The 20,370-nt window shown below is 35.7% G+C and overlaps 1 protein-coding gene across 1 annotated transcript in view; it reads right to left on the bottom strand.

The window, feature by feature from the left end:
- Positions 1-7,880: 7,880 nt before the first annotated feature.
- The window catches only part of PROS1 (protein S), a 90,875-nt gene continuing 78,385 nt past the window's right edge, over positions 7,881-20,370 (bottom strand). Inside the window, exons 11-15 of the mRNA XM_054585244.1 lie at positions 18,943-19,110; positions 17,495-17,663; positions 13,426-13,574; positions 11,220-11,445; positions 7,881-8,285 (exon numbers count right to left, since the gene is read on the bottom strand). Of these exons, the coding sequence (XP_054441219.1) occupies positions 8,125-8,285; positions 11,220-11,445; positions 13,426-13,574; positions 17,495-17,663; positions 18,943-19,110 (873 nt within the window). The 3' untranslated portion in view covers positions 7,881-8,124. The remainder of the gene's footprint in view (positions 8,286-11,219; positions 11,446-13,425; positions 13,575-17,494; positions 17,664-18,942; positions 19,111-20,370) is intronic.

A 20,370-nucleotide genomic window follows, 5' to 3' on the forward strand; every position in this document is an offset into this window, starting at 1 on the left:
GTAGACTCTACCAAAAAACTCCTCAACCTAATAAGTGAATTTGGCAAAACAGCAGGATACAAAGTCAATATTCAGAAATCAAAGGCATTTTTGTACACTAGCAATGAAATAGAAGAAGAAATCAGGATAAAAATACCATTCAATATAGCAAGAAGAAAAATAAAGTACCTAGGAATAAATTTAACCAAGGAGGTAAAAGATCTGTATGCAGAAAACTATACAACATTGAAGAAAGAAATTAAGGAAGACTCGAATAAATGGAAGCATATACCGTGCTCATGGATTGGAAGAATTAATATCCTCAAAATGTCCATACTACCCGAAGCAATTTATAGATTCAACGCAATCCCTATTAAGATACCAATGACATATTTCACAGAAATAGAACACACATCAAAAACTTATATGGAACCATAAATGACCCCGAATAGCCACAGCAATTTTGAGAAAGAAACACAAAGTAGGAGGGATCACAATACCGGACATCAAACTGTACTACAAAGCCACTGTACTCAAAACAATCTGGTACTGGCACAAGAACAGACCCATAGACCAGTGGAACAGAATAGGAAGCCCAGAAATAAGCCCAGGTCTATACGGGCAACTAATATTTGACAAAGGGGGCAGAAGCATAAAATGGAGCAATAATAACCTCTTCAACGAATGGTGATGGGAGAGCTGGATGGCTACATGCAAAAAATTGAAATTGGGTCATCAGCTGACACCATACACAAAAATAAACTCAAGATGGATAAAAGACTTAAATATAAGTCACAACACCATAAAAGTCCTAGAGGAGATCATTGGCAGGAAACTCTCAGATATCCCATGCAACAATTTTTTCACCGATATGTCTCCTAAAGCAAGGGACATAAAGAAAAGAATAAACAAGTGGGACCTCATCAAAATAAGAAACCTCTGCATGGCTAAAGAAAACATCAGCAAAATGAAAAGGGAGCCAGCTCTATGGGAAAATATATTTGCTAATGATACATCAGATAGAGGTTTTATCTCCAAAATATATAAACAACTCACTCGACTCCACTGCAAGAAGACATATGATCCAATCAAAAAATGGGCAAATGACCTGGGCAGACGTTTTTCCAAGGAAGAGACACAGAGGGCCCAGAGACATGTGAAAGGATGCTCGGCATCACTAGCCATCAGAGAAATGCAGATCAAAACCACAATGAGGTACCATCTCACACTGGTCAGAATGGCCATCATAAACAGATCAACAAACAACAGGTGCTGGCGAGGCTGTGGAGAAAAGGGAACCCTAGTCCACTGTTGGTGGGAATGCAGACTGATGCAGCTATTGTGGAAAGCAGTGTAGAATTTCCTCAAAAAGCTGAAAATGGAACTGCCTTTTGTTCCACTGATTCCACTGCGGGGACTATACCCTAAGAATCCCAAAACACCAATTCAAAAGAACCTATGCACCCCAATGTTCATAGCAGCACAATTTACAATAGCCAAGTGCTGGAAGCAACTTAAATGCCTATCAGTAGATGATTGGATCAACCAACTATGGTACATTTACACAATGGGATACTACGCAGAAAGAAAAAAAGAACTGCTAAACTTCACGACAGCATGGATGGAACTAGAAACTGCAGGATTCTCAGGAGTCTCCTTTTAAAAGGCCCACAAGTGACTTAGGACTTACACAGACTCACTCCCTAAGCTAAGCGAAATAAACCAGGGGGCGAAAGACAAATACCATATGATCTCACCTATAAGCGGAACCTAACCAACAATACAAAGATGCAAGGAAAATAAGACCAGCAACACTGAAAAGAAACGAACAGAGACAAGAGGGATGGAGGGTGGGGGCAGGGACGAGGGAAAAGGAAGGGAATGGGAGGGTCGGGGAACGTGTAGCAAGGTCTCATGGACAAAACCAAAGGGGAGGGATTGAGGGAAGGATGGGGGAGGGAGTTGGGGAAGGTGTTGTGGGGGTAGGCAGAAACAAATGCATTTGAAAAAATAAAGAAAATAAATTTAAAAAAATATTTACTAAGTGATGAGATAATTAATAAAGTTGCAGAATAATTTCAAATTCAAGCACGAACTCCTGAGTCAGATGTCATGTGTCTCAATTTCAGATGGGTATCTTGCTAGTTGCAAGGACAAAGAAGGCTAAGACTGTGCTTATTCTCCAGAACAGCCAGTTGTCCATCCTCTCTGGCTACCTTGTACATGCCACATGGACTCAGGGAGATAATTATCCCTGAAGGCTCCTGTCTCAGCCCCAACCTTCGATATAGTTTTAACTATGTTTTAATATTTATTCTCTTTATATTTATCATGTATGTAAAATAATTTATTATTGTTTTATGTTTATTATGTGGGAATTCCTGATAATAATGTTTTATTCTTCCTATGTCAGTTATATATTGGCTCAATCTTTCTTCTCTTCATGTCAGCTTGAAGGATCATATGTACCAAGCTGTTTTGCAATCTGGAGACTAATGAGATTTCAGGTTCCATCATTTGAAAGTTTAGCAGAAAAGAGGATTTCTTACTAGTAAACTGCAAATTTTATTATAAAAATTCTCTTACAGAAGTAGGATTATCTTTGGAGTGGGCTTGCTGTGGAAAATAGCTGTGGGATGCAGAAGTGAGTCTGTAAGTTCACTGAATGCTATTCTTATCCACAAGGTCATTGCCACACCATGGCAGGTCTAAAGAACTGCAGAGGGATTTGACTGTGGCTCAGAATTGCCTCACAGAATCAGCGGTGTACTACCGGTTCCAAAACACCCCATGCTTGGTTCCCTTCTACTTGACTTTCTTGGCTTCACACATCTTGATTGAATGTTTTTAAGGTGTCATTCTGATTTGGTAATTTGACCTTGCTGTGTTTATATTAGTATGTACAAAAAATCTTCATATTATGCTGATCAATGTAACTGCCCTACACTGTCATACTCTGCAAAAATGAACACAAGATAGCCATGAACTGGGAGTGGACCTGAGTATATCACTGGATGAAACTTTGATCAATGCCTCTTCCATTGCAGAAGGTTGAATTTTCAAATACTAGTTCTCTGTGAAATCTTGAAGCCTGGTAACAGTAAGTAACTAATGTGCAAGTACACTGTCAAATCATTATTGTTTGTAAGGAAAAAAACTACTCTAATAAAGAAGCAATGATCAAGAGTTTTATTGTGACTTCCAGTCAAGATGGAGGTGTAGGTAAACATGGTTTGCCTCCTTGTACAACTAAAGCAAAAATTACAACTAGACTACAAAACAAATATCACCAAGAATCAGCAGAAAATCGAGCTGTAGGAAAGTCCAACAATCAAGTAATTAGACACCACATTCATTCAGATGGGTAGGAGGGGTGGAGATGCAGAGACATGTGAAGAGGCACAGAGAGGTGGAATGGGAGGTCCCTCACCTGTGTGGTGGAAAAAATTGGGAGGGATACCTCAGGAGTGAGGGATCCCAGCTCCACAGACCTCCCATCCCAGGGTTCTAGTGCCAGGAAGATAAGTCCCTATAACTTCTGGCTGTGAAAACCAGTGGAGGTTGGGGTGGCAGAAGAAACTGCAGGATTCTCAGGAGTCTCCTTTTAAAAGGCCCACAAGAGACTTAGGATTTACACAGATTCACTCCCTCTGGACTTCAGCACTATGGCCACAGCTGGAAGGGCACCAGTGGCATCTGGGGAGAAAATGAAGTGCTTGGCATCAGGAGGAGTGCCGGGAGACAGCTTCCTCCCAGACAAAACCTAAGAGGCCAGGCCGTGGCATTGTCCCCTCTCTGAGCCCTCCACTGCAGAGAGCCACAGAATGGTGACACAGGTTGCCCCACCCTGGTGATCACCTAAGTCTCCACTCCATCCAACTTACCAGTGTGCCTGTCTACACAATAGGCGAAGCTACTAAAACAGGGAGTCAAGGCAGCTCTACCTAATACACAGCAGCAAACTAATTTTTCAAGGAGTCACAGAAATATGGCCTAAGTGAAAGAACGGAACAAAACTCTAGAAAAAGAACTACTGTATTTTGCCATAATGTGCACCCACGTTTTTGACCCAAACATTCAGGAATAAAATCTTTTGTGTTAATTTTTTAACTCAATTTTTTACTTATATATAAAACCAATTATCATATTCCAGGGTATTATTTTGCACTTGGATACTGTTATTGCTTTCTAGAATTATACTTTTAACACATAAGCATAAATAAAAGAATTAAAAACATTTATATAGATATGGAATTAGTACTACCATGTATAATGCACATCCTTATTTTTCCCTCAAAAATTTGGGCAAAAACTTCACATTGTACACGCAAAACACATTAACAAAATGGAGATAAGCTATCTATCAGATGCAGGGTTCAAAACACTGGTTATTAGGACACCCAGGCAACTCATTGGGTACTTTAACAACATAAAAAGACCCAGGCAGAAAGGAAGGTTACAATATGTGAAATAAAGACAAATTTACAGGGAACAAACAGTGGAGTGGGTGAAGCCAAAAATCAAATCAATGATTTGGAACATAAGAAAAAAAACACTCAATCAGAGCGACAAGAAGTAAAAAAGAATTCAAAGAAATGAGGATAGACAAAGAAACCTTTGGGACATCTTCAAACATACCAACATTCAAATCATAGGGATGCCAGAATGAGAAGAGAAAGAGGAAGAAACTGAAAACTTATTTGAAAAAGTAATGAAGGAGAGCTTCCCTAATTTGTGGAGGAAATATACATACAAGTCCAGGAAGCGCAAAGAGTCCCAAATAAGTTGGACCCAAAGAGGATCATCCCAAGACACATCATAATTAAAATGCCAAAGGTTAAAGATAAAGAGAGAATATTAAGAGCAGCGAGAGCAAAGCAGATAATTACCTACAAGGGAGTTCCCATAAGACCATCAGATGATTTCTCAAAAGAAACTTTGCTGGATAGAAGGGACTGGCAAAATATTCAAAGTGATGAAAAGCAAGGACCTACAACCTAGATTATTCTCTTCAGCAAAGCTATCATTTAGATTGAAGGGCAGATAAAGTGCTTCCCAGACAAAGCAAAACTAAGGAGTTCATCATCACCAGGCCATTACTATATGAAATGTTAAAGGGAACTATATATGAAAAAGATCAAAACTATGAACATTAAAATGGCAATAAATTCATAACTATCAACAATTGAGCCTAAAAAACAAACTAAGCAAGGAAGCAAGCAGAACAGAAACAAAATCATAGATATGTGTAACATTTAGAAGGTTATCAGTTGGGAGGGGGAAGGGGAAGATGGGGGAAAAGATTCAGGGATTAAGAAATATAAACTGGCAGGTACAAAATAGACAGGGACGTTAAGAACAGTACAGGAAATGGAGGAGCCAAAGAACTTATATGCATGACCCATGGACATGAACAAAGGCAGGGGGTATTGCTGGAGGGAATGGAGGTACCTGGTGGAGGGGGGCAAAGGGAGGAAAATGGCACAACTGTAATAGTATAATCAATAAAATATATTTTTTAAAAAGTTTCATTGCTTCAATTTCTTAGTACAACCTGAAAGAATGTGCTCTTTTGCTCCAAGGAACAGAAGTATGAAGCCTACCATTGGCTGAGTTGTCATTTCCTATTCAGGTGGGATTAGCTCTTCATTCTACCACCTTTTATTCTATATTCCCAGAGTAGTTAATTGATAATATTTGTTGCTAAAAGAATGAATTAGAAATTCCTCACACTTGTCCCTAGAGAATAAAGTGACCCTGTATTCCCCTGAACCCATATCATTAGTAGCAACATTAAAAATTTTCAGATATAATTACTTCCAATATCCTAGTCTTTTGTGCTGACCATAGAGATTTAAGGCCTAAGGGATTTCCAAAAGAAGTCAATTATTAAACAAGTATACAAAAAAAAAAGTTCTCTCTCCAGTAATAATACCAGTTCCAGAATGAAAATATAATTGAAAATACTTCATAAGACTCACAGGGACTAAGACTGAAATGAAAACTTAAGACAGGAAAATGGAGGTTAATAACTGTTCTCACAAATTAACCATTATTCTTACTGATTCCAAAACCTCTCTCTGAAAATATTCTAGAGGACACTGTAATGACTCTGTCACTTGGAATTTTCCATGACACAAAGCTCAAACAGCACCAAATCTGCTACTTTGCCTTCATGAAACTACTTTCTGTTCTCTTTTACAAGAAAACTATATTACTTGGCAAAGATCAAGCTCGTCATATGAAAGATACCTAGCCTGAGGTTTGAACACCTTCACTGTCTAAGCCGTATGTGAGTCCATCTTAAAGACAGATAAAATTTATAGTTAAGTATCTGGATCCTGTATGAAGAATATTGTATGTTGGAAAGTTCTATTTCTGATAAGAAATGTGGAATTGATCCCTACCGTTCAGTGCATTTGGGCATAATTAAATGAGAATCAGAGTTCCCTGACCCCTAAATAATTCATTTTTCCCTTTCTTCCATGCTTTATTTTTTGTCTTCATATACTTTTAGTTTTTCTACTTCTATACTTTTCTACACTAATGTAATTGTCAGTAGTTGCTTGCTGAAATTCATCACCCACAGTGTATGGCGGTTAATTGGGAGAGAAATTACATCCAATAAGATGATCCAGCACAGTTTCTGGCAAACCCTCAATACATGTGACTTTTGCTTTTCTTTCTTTCTCAGGTCCAGTCTACAATGCAGCTATAACCGCTCATCAAGTATTTGAGCTGTATCTGTCTTTGAACTACACAATTACTGTGCTGCATGAAAAGTTACAGGTAAATTATGTAATTTTGTTCTTTCTTTTTAGAAATTTTCCAATTAACTTCTTAGAGTGAGGGAGAGAGAAACATCAATTTGTTTTTCCAATTATATGCATTGATTGGTTGACTCTTGTATGTGCCCTGACTGGGGATGGAATCTGCAACCTTGGACTATCGGGACAATGCTCTAACCAACTGTGCTACCTGCTACAGCTATAATTTTATGTTCTGTTCAAAGAGTTGATAAAATACCAGTATTATTCATATGAATTTTTAAAAATACACCAATTGTTTATGTTTTATGTGATATAAAATATCTATAGAGAGAAAATTTTATTTTTTAAACTGTCAATGAAACACCAGATACATTCCTAATGTGAATGGTAAGTTTAGGAGTGATGAAACTGCTTACTTCAAAAACACAGTATTAACTATATCCCTCTGTTGCTATTCTTTCATTAAAATCTATTTTAGTTTTCATAGTTCCTTTTGTCCTCCAATACTCAGTCACATTCTGGCAATGTACTCTGGTGATTGAAGTTGGAATCAAGGAAAACTAGGAGCTTCTGCAATATTCAGCCTCCCATTCATTCTCTCCATCATTAGGTTGTGTTTTTTCTAATCTATAGCTCGTGTGACCAAACATGGCCAAATTTAAGGAATGTACCCATCTCAGTTTCCACACCCATCCCAACACAATCTAGTATCTTCTCATCAATTAATAACCGGCAAGATTCATGTGATGCTGTCTTGAAAATTTGTCCCAGTTGTTTTCTAATTCAGTAAAACTACTGGGTTCAGAAGTGAAGCCAGTGAAAGAAAGATGAAGCCAAAGCTGGTACCCCTGAGGAATTGTTTTGAAATAAAGCTTTAAGGCCTTCCACTCAATTCAATTAATAGGCCACTGTTCTTCTTCTGCCTTCATTAGGAAGAAACAAAAACAAATAAAATAGTACCTGCTATGATCAACAGTATTTAGTCACATGAACATTTGTTTAGGTTTATTTCCTTGCCTTCCAAGAAAAATAGATATTTAAACACCAGTTCCTGAAGATACAATTAAAATTTACTTTTATAAACATAAAAATGAAGAAATGTTATTTATAGCAAAAAAATTCAACATAAAATTTTTTATGTTTTTCATTATTTAATTTCTAGACAGCAATGGAGGTAAGAATTTTTTTAATGTGATTTATATCACAAGAGCATCTTGCTTTCTTGAAAAAGGACCTTTTTAAAATTCCAAGAAGGTCCAAGTACTATAGAATAATCAAGGTCTGCCCATCTGTAAGTAAAACCCTTTAACAGTTATTGAAACGTAAGTATTAATTACAGCCAGGAGAAAGATGTTAGCAGCAGAGAAAAGATGACTTAAGGACTCTTTTTGTTTTCCAAAACTGATGGACATGAGTGAGCTCTGATATCATTGTGTTTAAAAATGGCTTCATCCAGATCCAGCTGTACATCATTAACGTTCACTTCCATACAGCCATTATAAAAGGCATCCACTGGTGTCACATTGAATGGAACAACTGAAAAAGAAAATATTAAAATATTAGCCAAAGACTTCGACCGTCTTATTTGCTTATAGTTACAGGAATTATTCAGGGGTCCCATTTCCAATCAAGTTCTAACTCTAAAGGAAAAGTTAATAATGTAATTCTATTTAGTAAATTCATATTAAAATACTCCTATATACATAAGGTATTGTGCGTGGCACTGAATTCAGCATATATGAGTTCCTCTAATTTCATAAACACAGTTCCATCCAAACCTAAGATAAACACACTTCAAAAAGAGAGAAATGAGCACATTCTTACTTAGGATATTCTACTTCACTATTGTCTCTTTAAATTTGAGCAATAGTTTAAGCATTGTTAAGTCAATTTTCAACTCTAAATTATAGCTACTTGGAAATCTTTTTTAAATGCCAAGATAAATATAGCTCTTTTATTATTACTGGAATAAAGGCAAATTTCTGTATTCTCCAAAGAAATAGTTTCTTGCTGAGCATACAGGGAATTCACTTTCATGTAATATTTGGTTCTAAAAAATAACAATTTTAATGATGCTTCAGTGAATAGTTTATGGCCCTTGGGCCTTTCTACACTTTCATTCTCTTCATCAAACTTAATGCTTAGGTAACACCCTTGGATTCCTAAGAACTATGGTTCATCTTAAAAACATCCATAACTCACTGAATCAATCTCTCTCTGTGTCTTTGGTATCTCTCCTCCCTGAATCTTAATTCCCTGTGAATATTCTCAATCCCTATTCTTTTCCCTTAGTGCCTTATGCAAAAATATACAGTATATACTTTAAATTTTCTACTTTTTAATTGACAATACAGTGAATAAAGTCCATACTTTTCTGTGGGCTTATAGCATCAATTAAGAAACCTTTTCAAGTCTGGTTGAGCACTATAGATTATGCCATTATTTGATTTTTAATTTATAACATGCAATTTAACATGCCTATTTGGCATATCAATTATAATTTACTCACCCCACAGTTTACACTCTTAATATCTCAATTTTCAATCCCCCTTAATTTTTCCTCACTCTTTTCCTAAGCCTATCTTGTCTGAAGTCAGTCTTCAGTGCTATTCCAAAGTCCTGGAACCCCTGAAATTTTCATATTTTTACTTCTTTGAACTCTTTGTTTGATTTCCTAAAATTGCATTCAAATAATTTGTGATTAAGATAGTAGGTGGATTTCAATGTAGAATTTATTCATTTGAGATATAATTGTAATTCCTAACACTTAACCATGCTACCTTAATTGACTTCCTAATAATCAACCAGCTTGCTTAACTATCTTTATCATCTATCTATCTATCTATCTATCTATCTATCTATCTATCTATCATCTATCATCTATATATAACTGTTAAGAGTCTGTGTACTTCTATTCACCCAAAGCTCAGATAAAAATTCCATATTTGGGAAATGACGACCCTGATCAGTTCAAGTAACATAACGGTTACTACAAGTCCAAACATCAAACCCAGAATTCTCTCCATAAGAATAACCTGCCAAGGTTCTTGAAAATTCTTCTAACAAACTTTCTGACTCAATTTTTTGCCATTTCAAGTAAAATATTTATATCAATGTCATATTTTCCAATATTACGTTAAAGGTAAACCTACTCTTCCTCCAGTTCTCTCCATCTTGATTTGAAATCTCCACCCCGGCCACTGCTCATACCGGATACCTAGGAGATGCCATGCCTGCCTTTCAGCCAGCAAATCCCATTAATTTTGTTTCTTACATACATCTCCAGTGAATTCACTGTATACCATCTCAACTCTCATCACCCTAGTCCAGCAGCTTCCTCATCTGTATAATGGAGATAATAACAGTACCTATTTCACAGTGTGTGAAAATTCAGTGAGTGGATAGATTTGAAGCACTCTTAACACTTCCCAGGTTGTTTATTACGTACTAGTTGTTGGGAGCATAGTCGTCGCTGCTGTTATTAATACTGCTTCCTCAGCTGGACTATTTCAGAAGCCCCCAGGGCATCTTGCCACTGTTGCCTCCAGTCTGTCCATCTTGACCCAATACACAGGGTCAATTTTTTTTAACTGCTTTATTGATGATATAAAACTTCGTCTAAAATTTTTTAATGATTTCCATAGCTATTAAAATAAGACTCAGGACCCTGAACCAGGCCTATACCCTTCCCAACCCACCCCCTACTGCCCACCCCTTCCCAGTTCAGAGCCTCCTCCTATCCTGTCACTCCTCCCCCACATCCCACCCAACATGCTTCCACCATAGTGATCTATCTATATTCCTCAAGCAGGGCAACCCACTCCCGTTTTTCCCACATATAGACCATTTTACTTGTATATTAATGCCAATCCCCACCCCCATTGACTGGTTAAATTCATTTAATCCTTCAAGTATCTTAATCTTTTCTTCAGGGAGCTTGTTTCTGGCCGTCAAAACCAGAACACTTCCCCATTTTCAGGCTCTAAAAATAACCTATACTTTTCCTTCATAGAAGTTAGAATTTTAATTTTTTAAAAATTTTCCTAATTATGTGTTTAATGTCGGCCTCTGCCACTAGATTGTAAAAGCCTTAATAGCGGGAATCATATCTATCTGTTTATTACTGTATTCCTAGTGCCTGGCGCATAGATTCTTAAGCAATATTGGGTGGGTGTCAGATGAATTAAAGAATAAATACTGAATTCACAAGACAACTGTAAGGATGAAAATGAAATAATAAATTCTTTCTGGTGTGTATAGTCAAATGTCGCAAAATTTGGTTAGTTTCAGTTGATTGTTAAAAAACATTTTTAAAAATACCAATAAAATGCCAATACAAACACTCAGGAAAAGAACAATGGGTACTGGAATTTTGTCTTCCATGCCCTTTGACTAAAATTATATATTTAAAATACTATCAATTTGATTTAAACTATGCTTTTTAAAATTGATGAAAACCTAAGCACATACCTGGAAGGCCACCCAGGTAAGTGGCTACCGTTCCTTTCATTGCTTTGTCCAAGATGCCAAATTGTCTTTGAAGATCTTCAGAGTAGATGACATCATCTTTCAGTGGAGTTGACAGCTGCAGACTTTTCCTGTTGATTCTGAATTCCAGATGGGAACGTTGATTGGAACACAGACTTATGGCCTCTATCCGAGATATTACCACATTTTCAACAGATACCAGGATATCCTGAGGGATAGGCAGACTCAATATAAGCAAGTACTAGTGGTAATGCCACTTATGAGTGTGAGTTTTTGAAATTCAGTTTTTTCAGAGAAAAAAAAATGTATGACAGAGCCTCTAAGTTTAAATGAAAAAAAAAATCTATCATAATAATCATTTTAGAATATACATTAGTGTTATAAACTTAAGGTTTAGCAAAGATGTAAAAGCATGGTGGCTCCTGAAAATTCAATAAACCAACAGAGTTGTGACACCAACAACGGGAACCTCAGGCAACAATACTTAAGTCTTAAGCAATACTTTCCTGTCCTACCTTTAAAACTTACTTATGAAAAAGAAAGGAGTTGAATCACTATTGGTTGGGAAGAGAAAGCACTAAAAAATTTAAAGTGCTTTATTAAGCATAGGCCAGCAAGACTGAGAGGACTTTCATGCCACTCACACAATCCTATAGACTTGGGACGAAGTGTATGAAGAAACTCACAGAGAAAAAACAGGGATTGCCAGCAATAAATTACAGATTATTTATCAGAAGATTCTCAAAAGACAAAACGTATTCACTTAGCTGAGCTTTTCAAACTACTGACATGCAAAATTACTGAACGTGTTGAGAGTGATGTATGCATATACCCTACATAATATAGAGAGGAAATGTAAAACATAAGACAGAAAATAAAACCAAAACTAAGGAGATGCAGGGCTCTCATGCTTCCCAGATGACAGAAAGACAGCCTGAAGTGTTTACTTAGGAACCCAAGATACCTATGTTAAGTGAAGTCTATACATCACAAATACAGGTTATTCCAGGAAATCTGTTAACTGTGTTATACATTTTGTATCCCTGAACTCATTAAGACTTAAAGATGGTTGGATGAGAAAATGTTCCAAAATGATCAGTAGTGTGTGGAATAATGTTAGGAAATAATGTACACAGATCTTGAGAAGGCAATCTGACATGCAAAAGCAGGAGGCAGTGGAGACAAACACAGAAAGATAATCATCAAAGACATGGCTAGCATGAACCCTCACTGCATGAATGTAGTATTAGAGATGGAAATCCACTTTGTTTTTAAAAACAAAACAAACAAGCAAATAAAAAGCTAAGGTCCTAACGTAGTAAACTCCTGTGGTGGTAGATGGGAGACTAACTCAGCAGGATCTCTTTAGGTTTCTTATGGTTAACAACCACAAACTCCTCTAAATTATATTTTAAGTTGCAGACAGCATCCTTTTATTACTGCAGGCATTATTCAATTATATGTCTCTTTCTAAAAGCTACCAAGAGCATCCAAGCCAACCTTGGCACAAATGCAAGGTTCCTGCTATAACCTGCTGGAATCCACTCTCAGTGGCACATGAACAGAGCTATTATTCTCTAACGGAAAGATGAATAATACAGATCTTCTGGTGACTCTCATGTTTCCTTTGAAGCAAGAGTTTTCCCTGTTCTTCCTCCTAATTTCAAATCAGAGTTGCCAGCAGGAAGCCAAGTGGACTGGTTTTAGTTTTCTCTAGTCTTTTCCAATTGATGGATGGGATAAAAGATTAAGTGTGCCAGGAAGCACAAAATATTATAATTTGGCACTGAGTATCTGAGAGCAGATTGTAGTCAAGCTCACTCCTATTGTGTTAGTATACATTAATTCTCATGATACCTCAAGGATTCTGAATAAGAATGGATCCCTATGCACATTGGGAAGGCACCAAGCAGCCTGTGTGTGAGTCTGCCTAATCTTAACCACAGATGCAATAAGCCTTTCAATTTCGCACCCTCACGTCTTGGCTCAGACCTAGAAATAAGCCAGTAAAAAAGTAACAATAATGAACTCATTGAGTCCTTAATGATGTGCTAGAGAATGTATCAAATACTTCACACCAGTTATCTCATTTAACTTTCAAAATAGCACTTTGCGATAAGTACTGCTATTATACCCATTTTACAGATTTTTTTAAAAAAAAGATCATAAAGGTTCAGAAAAAAGTTACCTGAAGCTTTTCAGAGGAGGAGTCAACCAAGGACAAGGCAAAAGGCACTGTGTCACCAGAAACCAAGGCAAACATAACTCCAGTACCCATAGATGGGCGAATATTCAAAGACACATTTACTTGCCAAGCCTCAGGATTCGATACATTGTCTGTTTGAACAATAAAACAAAATTAGAATCAAAGTAGACCAGAAGGAATTATTACAATGTTATTAGTATACAAATCCATTTTTGTGTAATAGTAGAGAGTTTTTAAAAAAGATTTTATTTATTTGTTTTTAGAGAAAAGGGAAGGAGAAAGAGAGCGAGGGAAAGAAACATGGATATACGAGAGATACACTGATCAGTTGCCTCTCACACCCCCCCAACTGGGGACCTGGCCCACACTTGTGTCCTGACTGGGAACTGAACCAGTGACCTTGTGGTTCACAGGCCAGCACTCAATTCACTGAGTCACACCGGCCAAGGCTAATATTAGAGATTTTGGTTCTCCTTTTCTCAATGGTCTATATAACCTAGGCAAAAAAAAAAGAAAAAAAAAATGCAGACAATAAACACATAAATGGAGCCCCATCTTTACGTTCTTCTTCCTAGAGTAGAATAGTTGACTATGGTATTTAGGATTATTGCAAATTTTCCATTTGCTCTTTAACTGCTCTTCCTTCTGCTTTGCGTATTCACCAATGTTAAAATCTCAGAGTGGTCACATTTTAAAGTAAATATTTAGAAGAAAGTTCAACAAATTTATAATGTTTCTGAGGGGAAATTTCATTATGGCTGCCATCACAACCTCATCACTTCTCATCCATAAAGGGGTAAGGGTAGAGCTATAGAAAGAAAAAATACAATTTATATACATAGGGGAGTTGGGTAGTTTGATAGTAGAGAAATCCTCTTAAGTGGTTACCTTTGACATCTGAATAGAAACTCTTCTCTGCACCATGGCTGGTGTGGCTCAGTGGACAGAGCACCAGCCTGCAAACCAAAAATTCCCAGTAGGGCACATGCCTGGGTTGCAGGCCAGGGTCAGGTCCCCAGCAGGGGGTGCACAAGAGCCAACCACACATTGATGTATCTCTCCCTCTCTTCCTCCCTTCCCCTCTGTCTAAAATAAATAAATAAAACATTTAAAAAGAAAAAAAGAAAAAAAAAACTCTTCTCTGTGATTCTCTTGCCATAATACCTAACGCTCTTTTTCTTAATTACTAGCTAAGTTGTCTACCACACTAGAATGCAAGCTCTCTACATTTCTCTACCATCATTTTGTTTTCCATAGAAGTCACTTAACAAATATTCATTGAATTAATGTTTCCAAAATAGTTTGATTCCTAAAAATGTTAGCTCGCACTCTGAATGAAGTCTTTCTCATTTAATATAAAGTAATATATAACAATGACTTAGAGACTTAGAGAGGATAAATGTGAATGGAAAAAATAATTTCCCTTTGACAAGATGTCCTTCCTTTTAGCCACATCTAATACTGTTATATTTTTTCATTATAATCCTCTAATTCCTGCCCACAAGAAAAAATATATATTATGTATAACCATTTTGAAGTAAATTTAGTATAAGGTATTAACAAAATTAAAGTGAAGTCAATGTGCAAATAAATGCACAGAAATTATAATGTAACATTAAATAGTAATTTAAAAGTAGTTCTCTTTCAAGTTATTTATTTAAAACTAATTACTTATTAAAGCATTTTTTCAGATACAATATAACTCTTATTTTCATTTTTTTCTGAGAGTTTTTTTTCTTTCAACAAGTTGTTGTAGGCCAATTATTTTCCTATATTCAGTCATTAACCCAGTTTAAACATTTTTTTAATCCTTCATTTACAAAATGAAGTAAAAGTTAAAGACATTGTATAAATTGTGTTAGAAAAACAAAGTATTGGTATAAGGCTCTTCCTTAAAACTGCAGTAAGTCTTTTTTAGGCTGCAAATAAACACTGTTAAAATATAATTTTTTCTTACAGCAGAGATATGAGACTAATACTAAGTTTATAATGCAAATTCATAGTAGATCAAGTAATAAACTCCTAAAACAGAAAAAGACAAAGAATTCAATAAAATAATTAACATATACCATATGAAGGGATATTCAACTTAAGTAGAAACTGGGATAACACTATTTAAAACTACACATAAGATTTAATTTTTCAAATCTCCAACTGAAGAGAAATCTCAAGCATAAACCTATTTATTCTGTTGGTAGAAGTATTAATTGATAAAACTTCTTTAGAAGATAGTCTGATCAAACAGTAAGAATTATATATTTGCATAACCTCAGAGAGATGTAATCTGAGAATCTCTCCTACAGAATTACTTAAGAGTACAAGCATGTATGTTCAAGGTTATTCACGGAAGTATTATTTGAAAAGGTAAAAAACCGGAATCATGCTGGTAAGTCCGTTTAAGCTGTAGGAAACTGGGAAGAGCATTGCTCCACCCTTGCAACATCAAGAGCCCAATAGCTGCAAAATCTCAATTTTTCTGAGACTATCAAAGAGCTGAGATTGCAGAGTAACTAACTACAGGAATCTAAAGAAAAACGTCTGCAAGCAGTACTTCACCCAAAGCAGACACTATATACTATACAATTTGGTAGGAAGAATTCAGGTAAAATTTTAACAACTTGCTAAAGTCCTAGTGGGAGCTAGTATGATAAAGAAGCTCCAGGAACTGCAGACACGCGAGAAATGCATACTCATTCACAGCCTTTCTACATGGACCTCCTCAGGTGCTCCAGAGAAAAACTGGGGACAGAGAAAGAGGACTAGCAACTTGCAGGAAAGACACAAAGTCCCACCCAGATCCTTCTCTGTTACTTCTACAAAAGCCTTAAAGTGTGGGGGAAAGGTAGCAGACCTTCCACCTTAGGACACATGTGAAGAACCATTGTACCTACAGATTAAGAAAAGGAAACAAGGGGAAAAAAAAAAGCAAAGAACAAAATGATCTACCATGAAAAAGGAACAGAAGAACACCTTGAATCCTAACCAGTAGACATCTGCCCTACTGGTGTGAGGGACAGGCACACAATGAAGGGTCCACACCCTGAGACCCAGGAATACAACGTTCACCTATGACTGCATCTGTGCCAGAGCAATAGAGAATGTTCTCCACGCTAGTCACCAGCCCCCAAACCCCTCTAGCATGCTAACAGATGTCAAGGAACAAGAAAGAATGCTTTACTGAGTGAGGCAAGACCATGGAAAGATACTTTCTTGACACATATCTTAAAGAGAATACCTAAACCTTAGTATGGATCAGCTATTAAGGAAAATCCTCTGGCAAACCATCTGCTACCCTAAGTACAACATAATATTAAAGGAATTTGAAGACTAGTCACAGAAACAACAAAACCTAAGCTGTTCAACTCTTGACAAGATTGATTCAACATCCCTCATTAAGGACCTAGCACAAGTAAAGGTGTGCTCATTTCCAGATCTAAATATTATTTACTCCGTCTCTACACTTTTACATAAGATGCCCACCTTTAAAACAGAAATTATGTGATGCAGAAGGAAGAAAGGAAAAAACAACATATGGTGAAGAGACAAAGCAATCAGCGTGATCAGGCTTAGATGTGACACAGATGTTGGAACTATCAGACGGGGAACTTTTTAAAATTTTGATTAATATGTTGAAGGCTCAAGTGGAAAAGCTGGACAACATGTATGAAGAGATAATGAATTTCATGAAAGAGGGGGAAATTTTAAGAAAAGATCAAATGGAAATGCCAGAAATGAAGATGAATCCTTTTGATGCATTAATCAGTAGACTCAATACAACTGAGAAACTGTTAAACCTTCAATTGAATTTACCCAAAATTAATCAGGCTATATGCCAATAATCTTTAAATAAAAACACATGCATATTCAACTATCCCTCCCCTGCCAATATGCTGGGAAAATTTTATAAAGTGTATATAACAATATGAATAAGCCTAACACTATGCCTGGCACAAAGTAGGTACTCACAGTGTTTACTGAAGGAATTGATGTTTGTCAATGAATAAATTTAGTCATTAATGAGAATAAAAAGATAAAACGGGAAATCACTTACAATAATCTATGTTAAATTGAGCAGCTCCAGAACCAGGATAGTAGGAACCTTTTTCCAAAGTGATAAAACAATGTTTATTTTGTTTTTCTTTAATAACTTTCTCTACTTTTGAAGTTCCTTGACTCATCAAATTCCAGCCTCGTATACATCCATCTAGACGAGGATTAATCTAACAAAATAAAATATACAACAAGGAGTGCATTTTTAACTTCTAAGTCAGACTAATAATGGCTTAAGAGATTACATATACAGATTTTTGTTTACAAGGAAAACCTTTTCTTTGATGACATTTTTAAATTTTTTAAATGTTTTGAATTTTATCTAAAATTTTCTTTTCAAAATGTCCTTCAGATGGACAGTCTTTTCCAGTAAAAGTGAGTTTATGCCATTGCAGGCCTCCACTAAGGTCCTAATAACTATTAATACTTCAAGCCCTACCTGCTTCTTCTACATCATTCAGGGATAACTTTTCTGCTCTCGGGTTCCATGTATGCTTCTAGCTGTGGCCTTGGGTGGGCTCTCTGCTGCTTTTTATTTTTCTTTAAGTGCATTTACCACACAGGTTTGTCTTGCCACAAGACTCAAAGTGTCTTCAGGAATTAAAGTGTTTCCATCCTTTAGTCTCCTCATGACATCCCATCAGATTAAAGATGGGTAGTAGCCATTTCATAAATAGTTGATTTTTTTCAAAAAATTTATTTTACTTTTAAAATGTCTTGACTTATTAATTTCAAAGGACAGGTATATTCACTCTGAAATGGGTTAACTAATTCAGGTTTTATATCATATCGCAGAAATCTTTTAAGCTAAAGTAACTGTGAATTGCCATGAGTGAAAGATGGATATAAAATAGCAGATATTTAAGTTATATGAGCAGGTGCAATTGGCAGATGAAATATTTAAAACTCTTCAAGGACAGTGATTATTCTTCCTCATGAAAGCTATTCCACAGTTAGTAGACAAACATCACATTCAGAAAGTCATCTACTATAACTTCAATTTATGATAAGCTATAGTATATTCCCAGTAAAGATTTCTTAAAAATAAAAGAGTTCCACCTTATGTGCCATTCTTATCTCCAAAATTTAAGTCCTAAAATAGACCTAAGAAAGCTCTTTGACTAACTGTACAACATAATGTATTTTTGGATTCAAATACATGTATTTCTATATTTAATGGCTAAGTGTTATGATGTTAGCAGCGAATGGAAGCTTAATGATTCAAAATTTTTTTATTTTGGATTAAATGGGCTCAAAAGCACTACACTCATTTTCTTATTTCCTTAAATAATTTCAAGGGCCACTAATGTTATTTTTCCATGTTCAATTCAAGTTTACATAGTTGGTATGTTCAATAAATTAACTTCTTTTGACTTCAGTAATACTTTCAAATCTATTACAAGCAAAAGGACTTTATCCATGATGAATGATATAAGCTTGGATCATTACCGGTTTAATGAGTGTATCCTCCACTTTCCGAGGTAATCCTGCAAAATATACTTTGGTTTCTACAGATCCATTTGTAGACTTAAAAAGGCTTTCAGGTATATTTATATTCATTGTGGCTTCTTTAGCTATTTTCACACTAATACTCTTTTCTAATTCTTCCACAGAGACCTAAAATTAAAAACAGAGAGATTATCAATCAAACATCATTGCATGTCATTTTAAATACTAAGTTTGAAAAACTTGTTATTATTCCAGTAAATAATTTTCCAAAGCAATCATTTTAATGTAATTATTAATTTGTTCCAATCCATTTGAAATGTCAAATGATTATAAAGGTGATAAAAAATGTGTTTTAGAGGAATAGTACTTGATTGAAAATTAAATGACTATATTTTAAAGTTTAAAAAAATCAATATTATTCTGTTGAATTTAAATAACCAATTATAATATATGTCCTTCAAGCCAGTATACCATAAAATAGACAGTTTTTTAAAAAGTGAGTCACTTCTACAAACTCTTAAAAAACTTTTAAGTGCTCTTATTTGGCAATTGTCTGATAGTACACATACAGAATCAATAATGTAAATAAATTCTTCATTTAAATTAAAAGAAATCAGTACAACAAACATTCTGGTATTACACAAAAATTATATTTTATTTCAAAAATTCAAAATTAATTGAGGTTTTTAGGACTCATAATACATGAAATTAAACTTTTTTTCAAATTTTGAATGTAGTTTGAGTTTCAAAAAATATATTGGTAGTGATAGTAAGCAACAATAAAAAAATTCTCCTATAAAGAACCAATTCAAAGAACCATTGTTGCAATCTCATGTAAAACTGTAGTACTCAATGTGCAAATTCTTCATTTACTAATCATTAATGGGAGCCAAACAATAGGCATATTAAAGCATCACCACAGGAAGAAAAACGCTATGCACTAAAGTAAAGTAAATTCGGTAACGTTTATGGATTTAGGTGGCACACACTCTGTTCTTAACATAGTCCTAATGACTATTCCCTCCTTGAAAGACATTCCTAAGAGCCTCTTCTAACCTCACCTTGGCTTGGTTCTCCTATCTTCTTACCATTCCTTCTCAGTCTCCTTGCTACATCCTCCTCTTGTTCTCAAGCTCTATAAAAACTCAGAGGCCCACCTCCAGACCTTTTCCCTTTAGCCATCCAAGTATTTCTAAATGGGCACTCTATTGCCCCAGCCTAGGGCTTTTGGAAAGTTTAGGGTGGGGGTTACTTTTAGTTGTTGAAATGAGTAGGAGGTGTGCTAACTCTGTAATATGCAGGATAGTCATGAAAAATAAATAATAAAATATCCAATATCCTGCAAATCTTCTGAATATCCCTACTGGATAGTCATGCTTATAATTATCTGAGTTTGTGTATACATAAACACAAAATATTCACTATATT

The sequence above is a fragment of the Pteronotus mesoamericanus genome, unplaced genomic scaffold (genome assembly GCF_021234165.1).
Source record: "Pteronotus mesoamericanus isolate MK-2021 breed Mesoamerican mustached bat unplaced genomic scaffold, CSHL_Meso_final contig_82, whole genome shotgun sequence".
Classification (NCBI taxonomy): domain Eukaryota; kingdom Metazoa; phylum Chordata; class Mammalia; order Chiroptera; family Mormoopidae; genus Pteronotus; species Pteronotus mesoamericanus.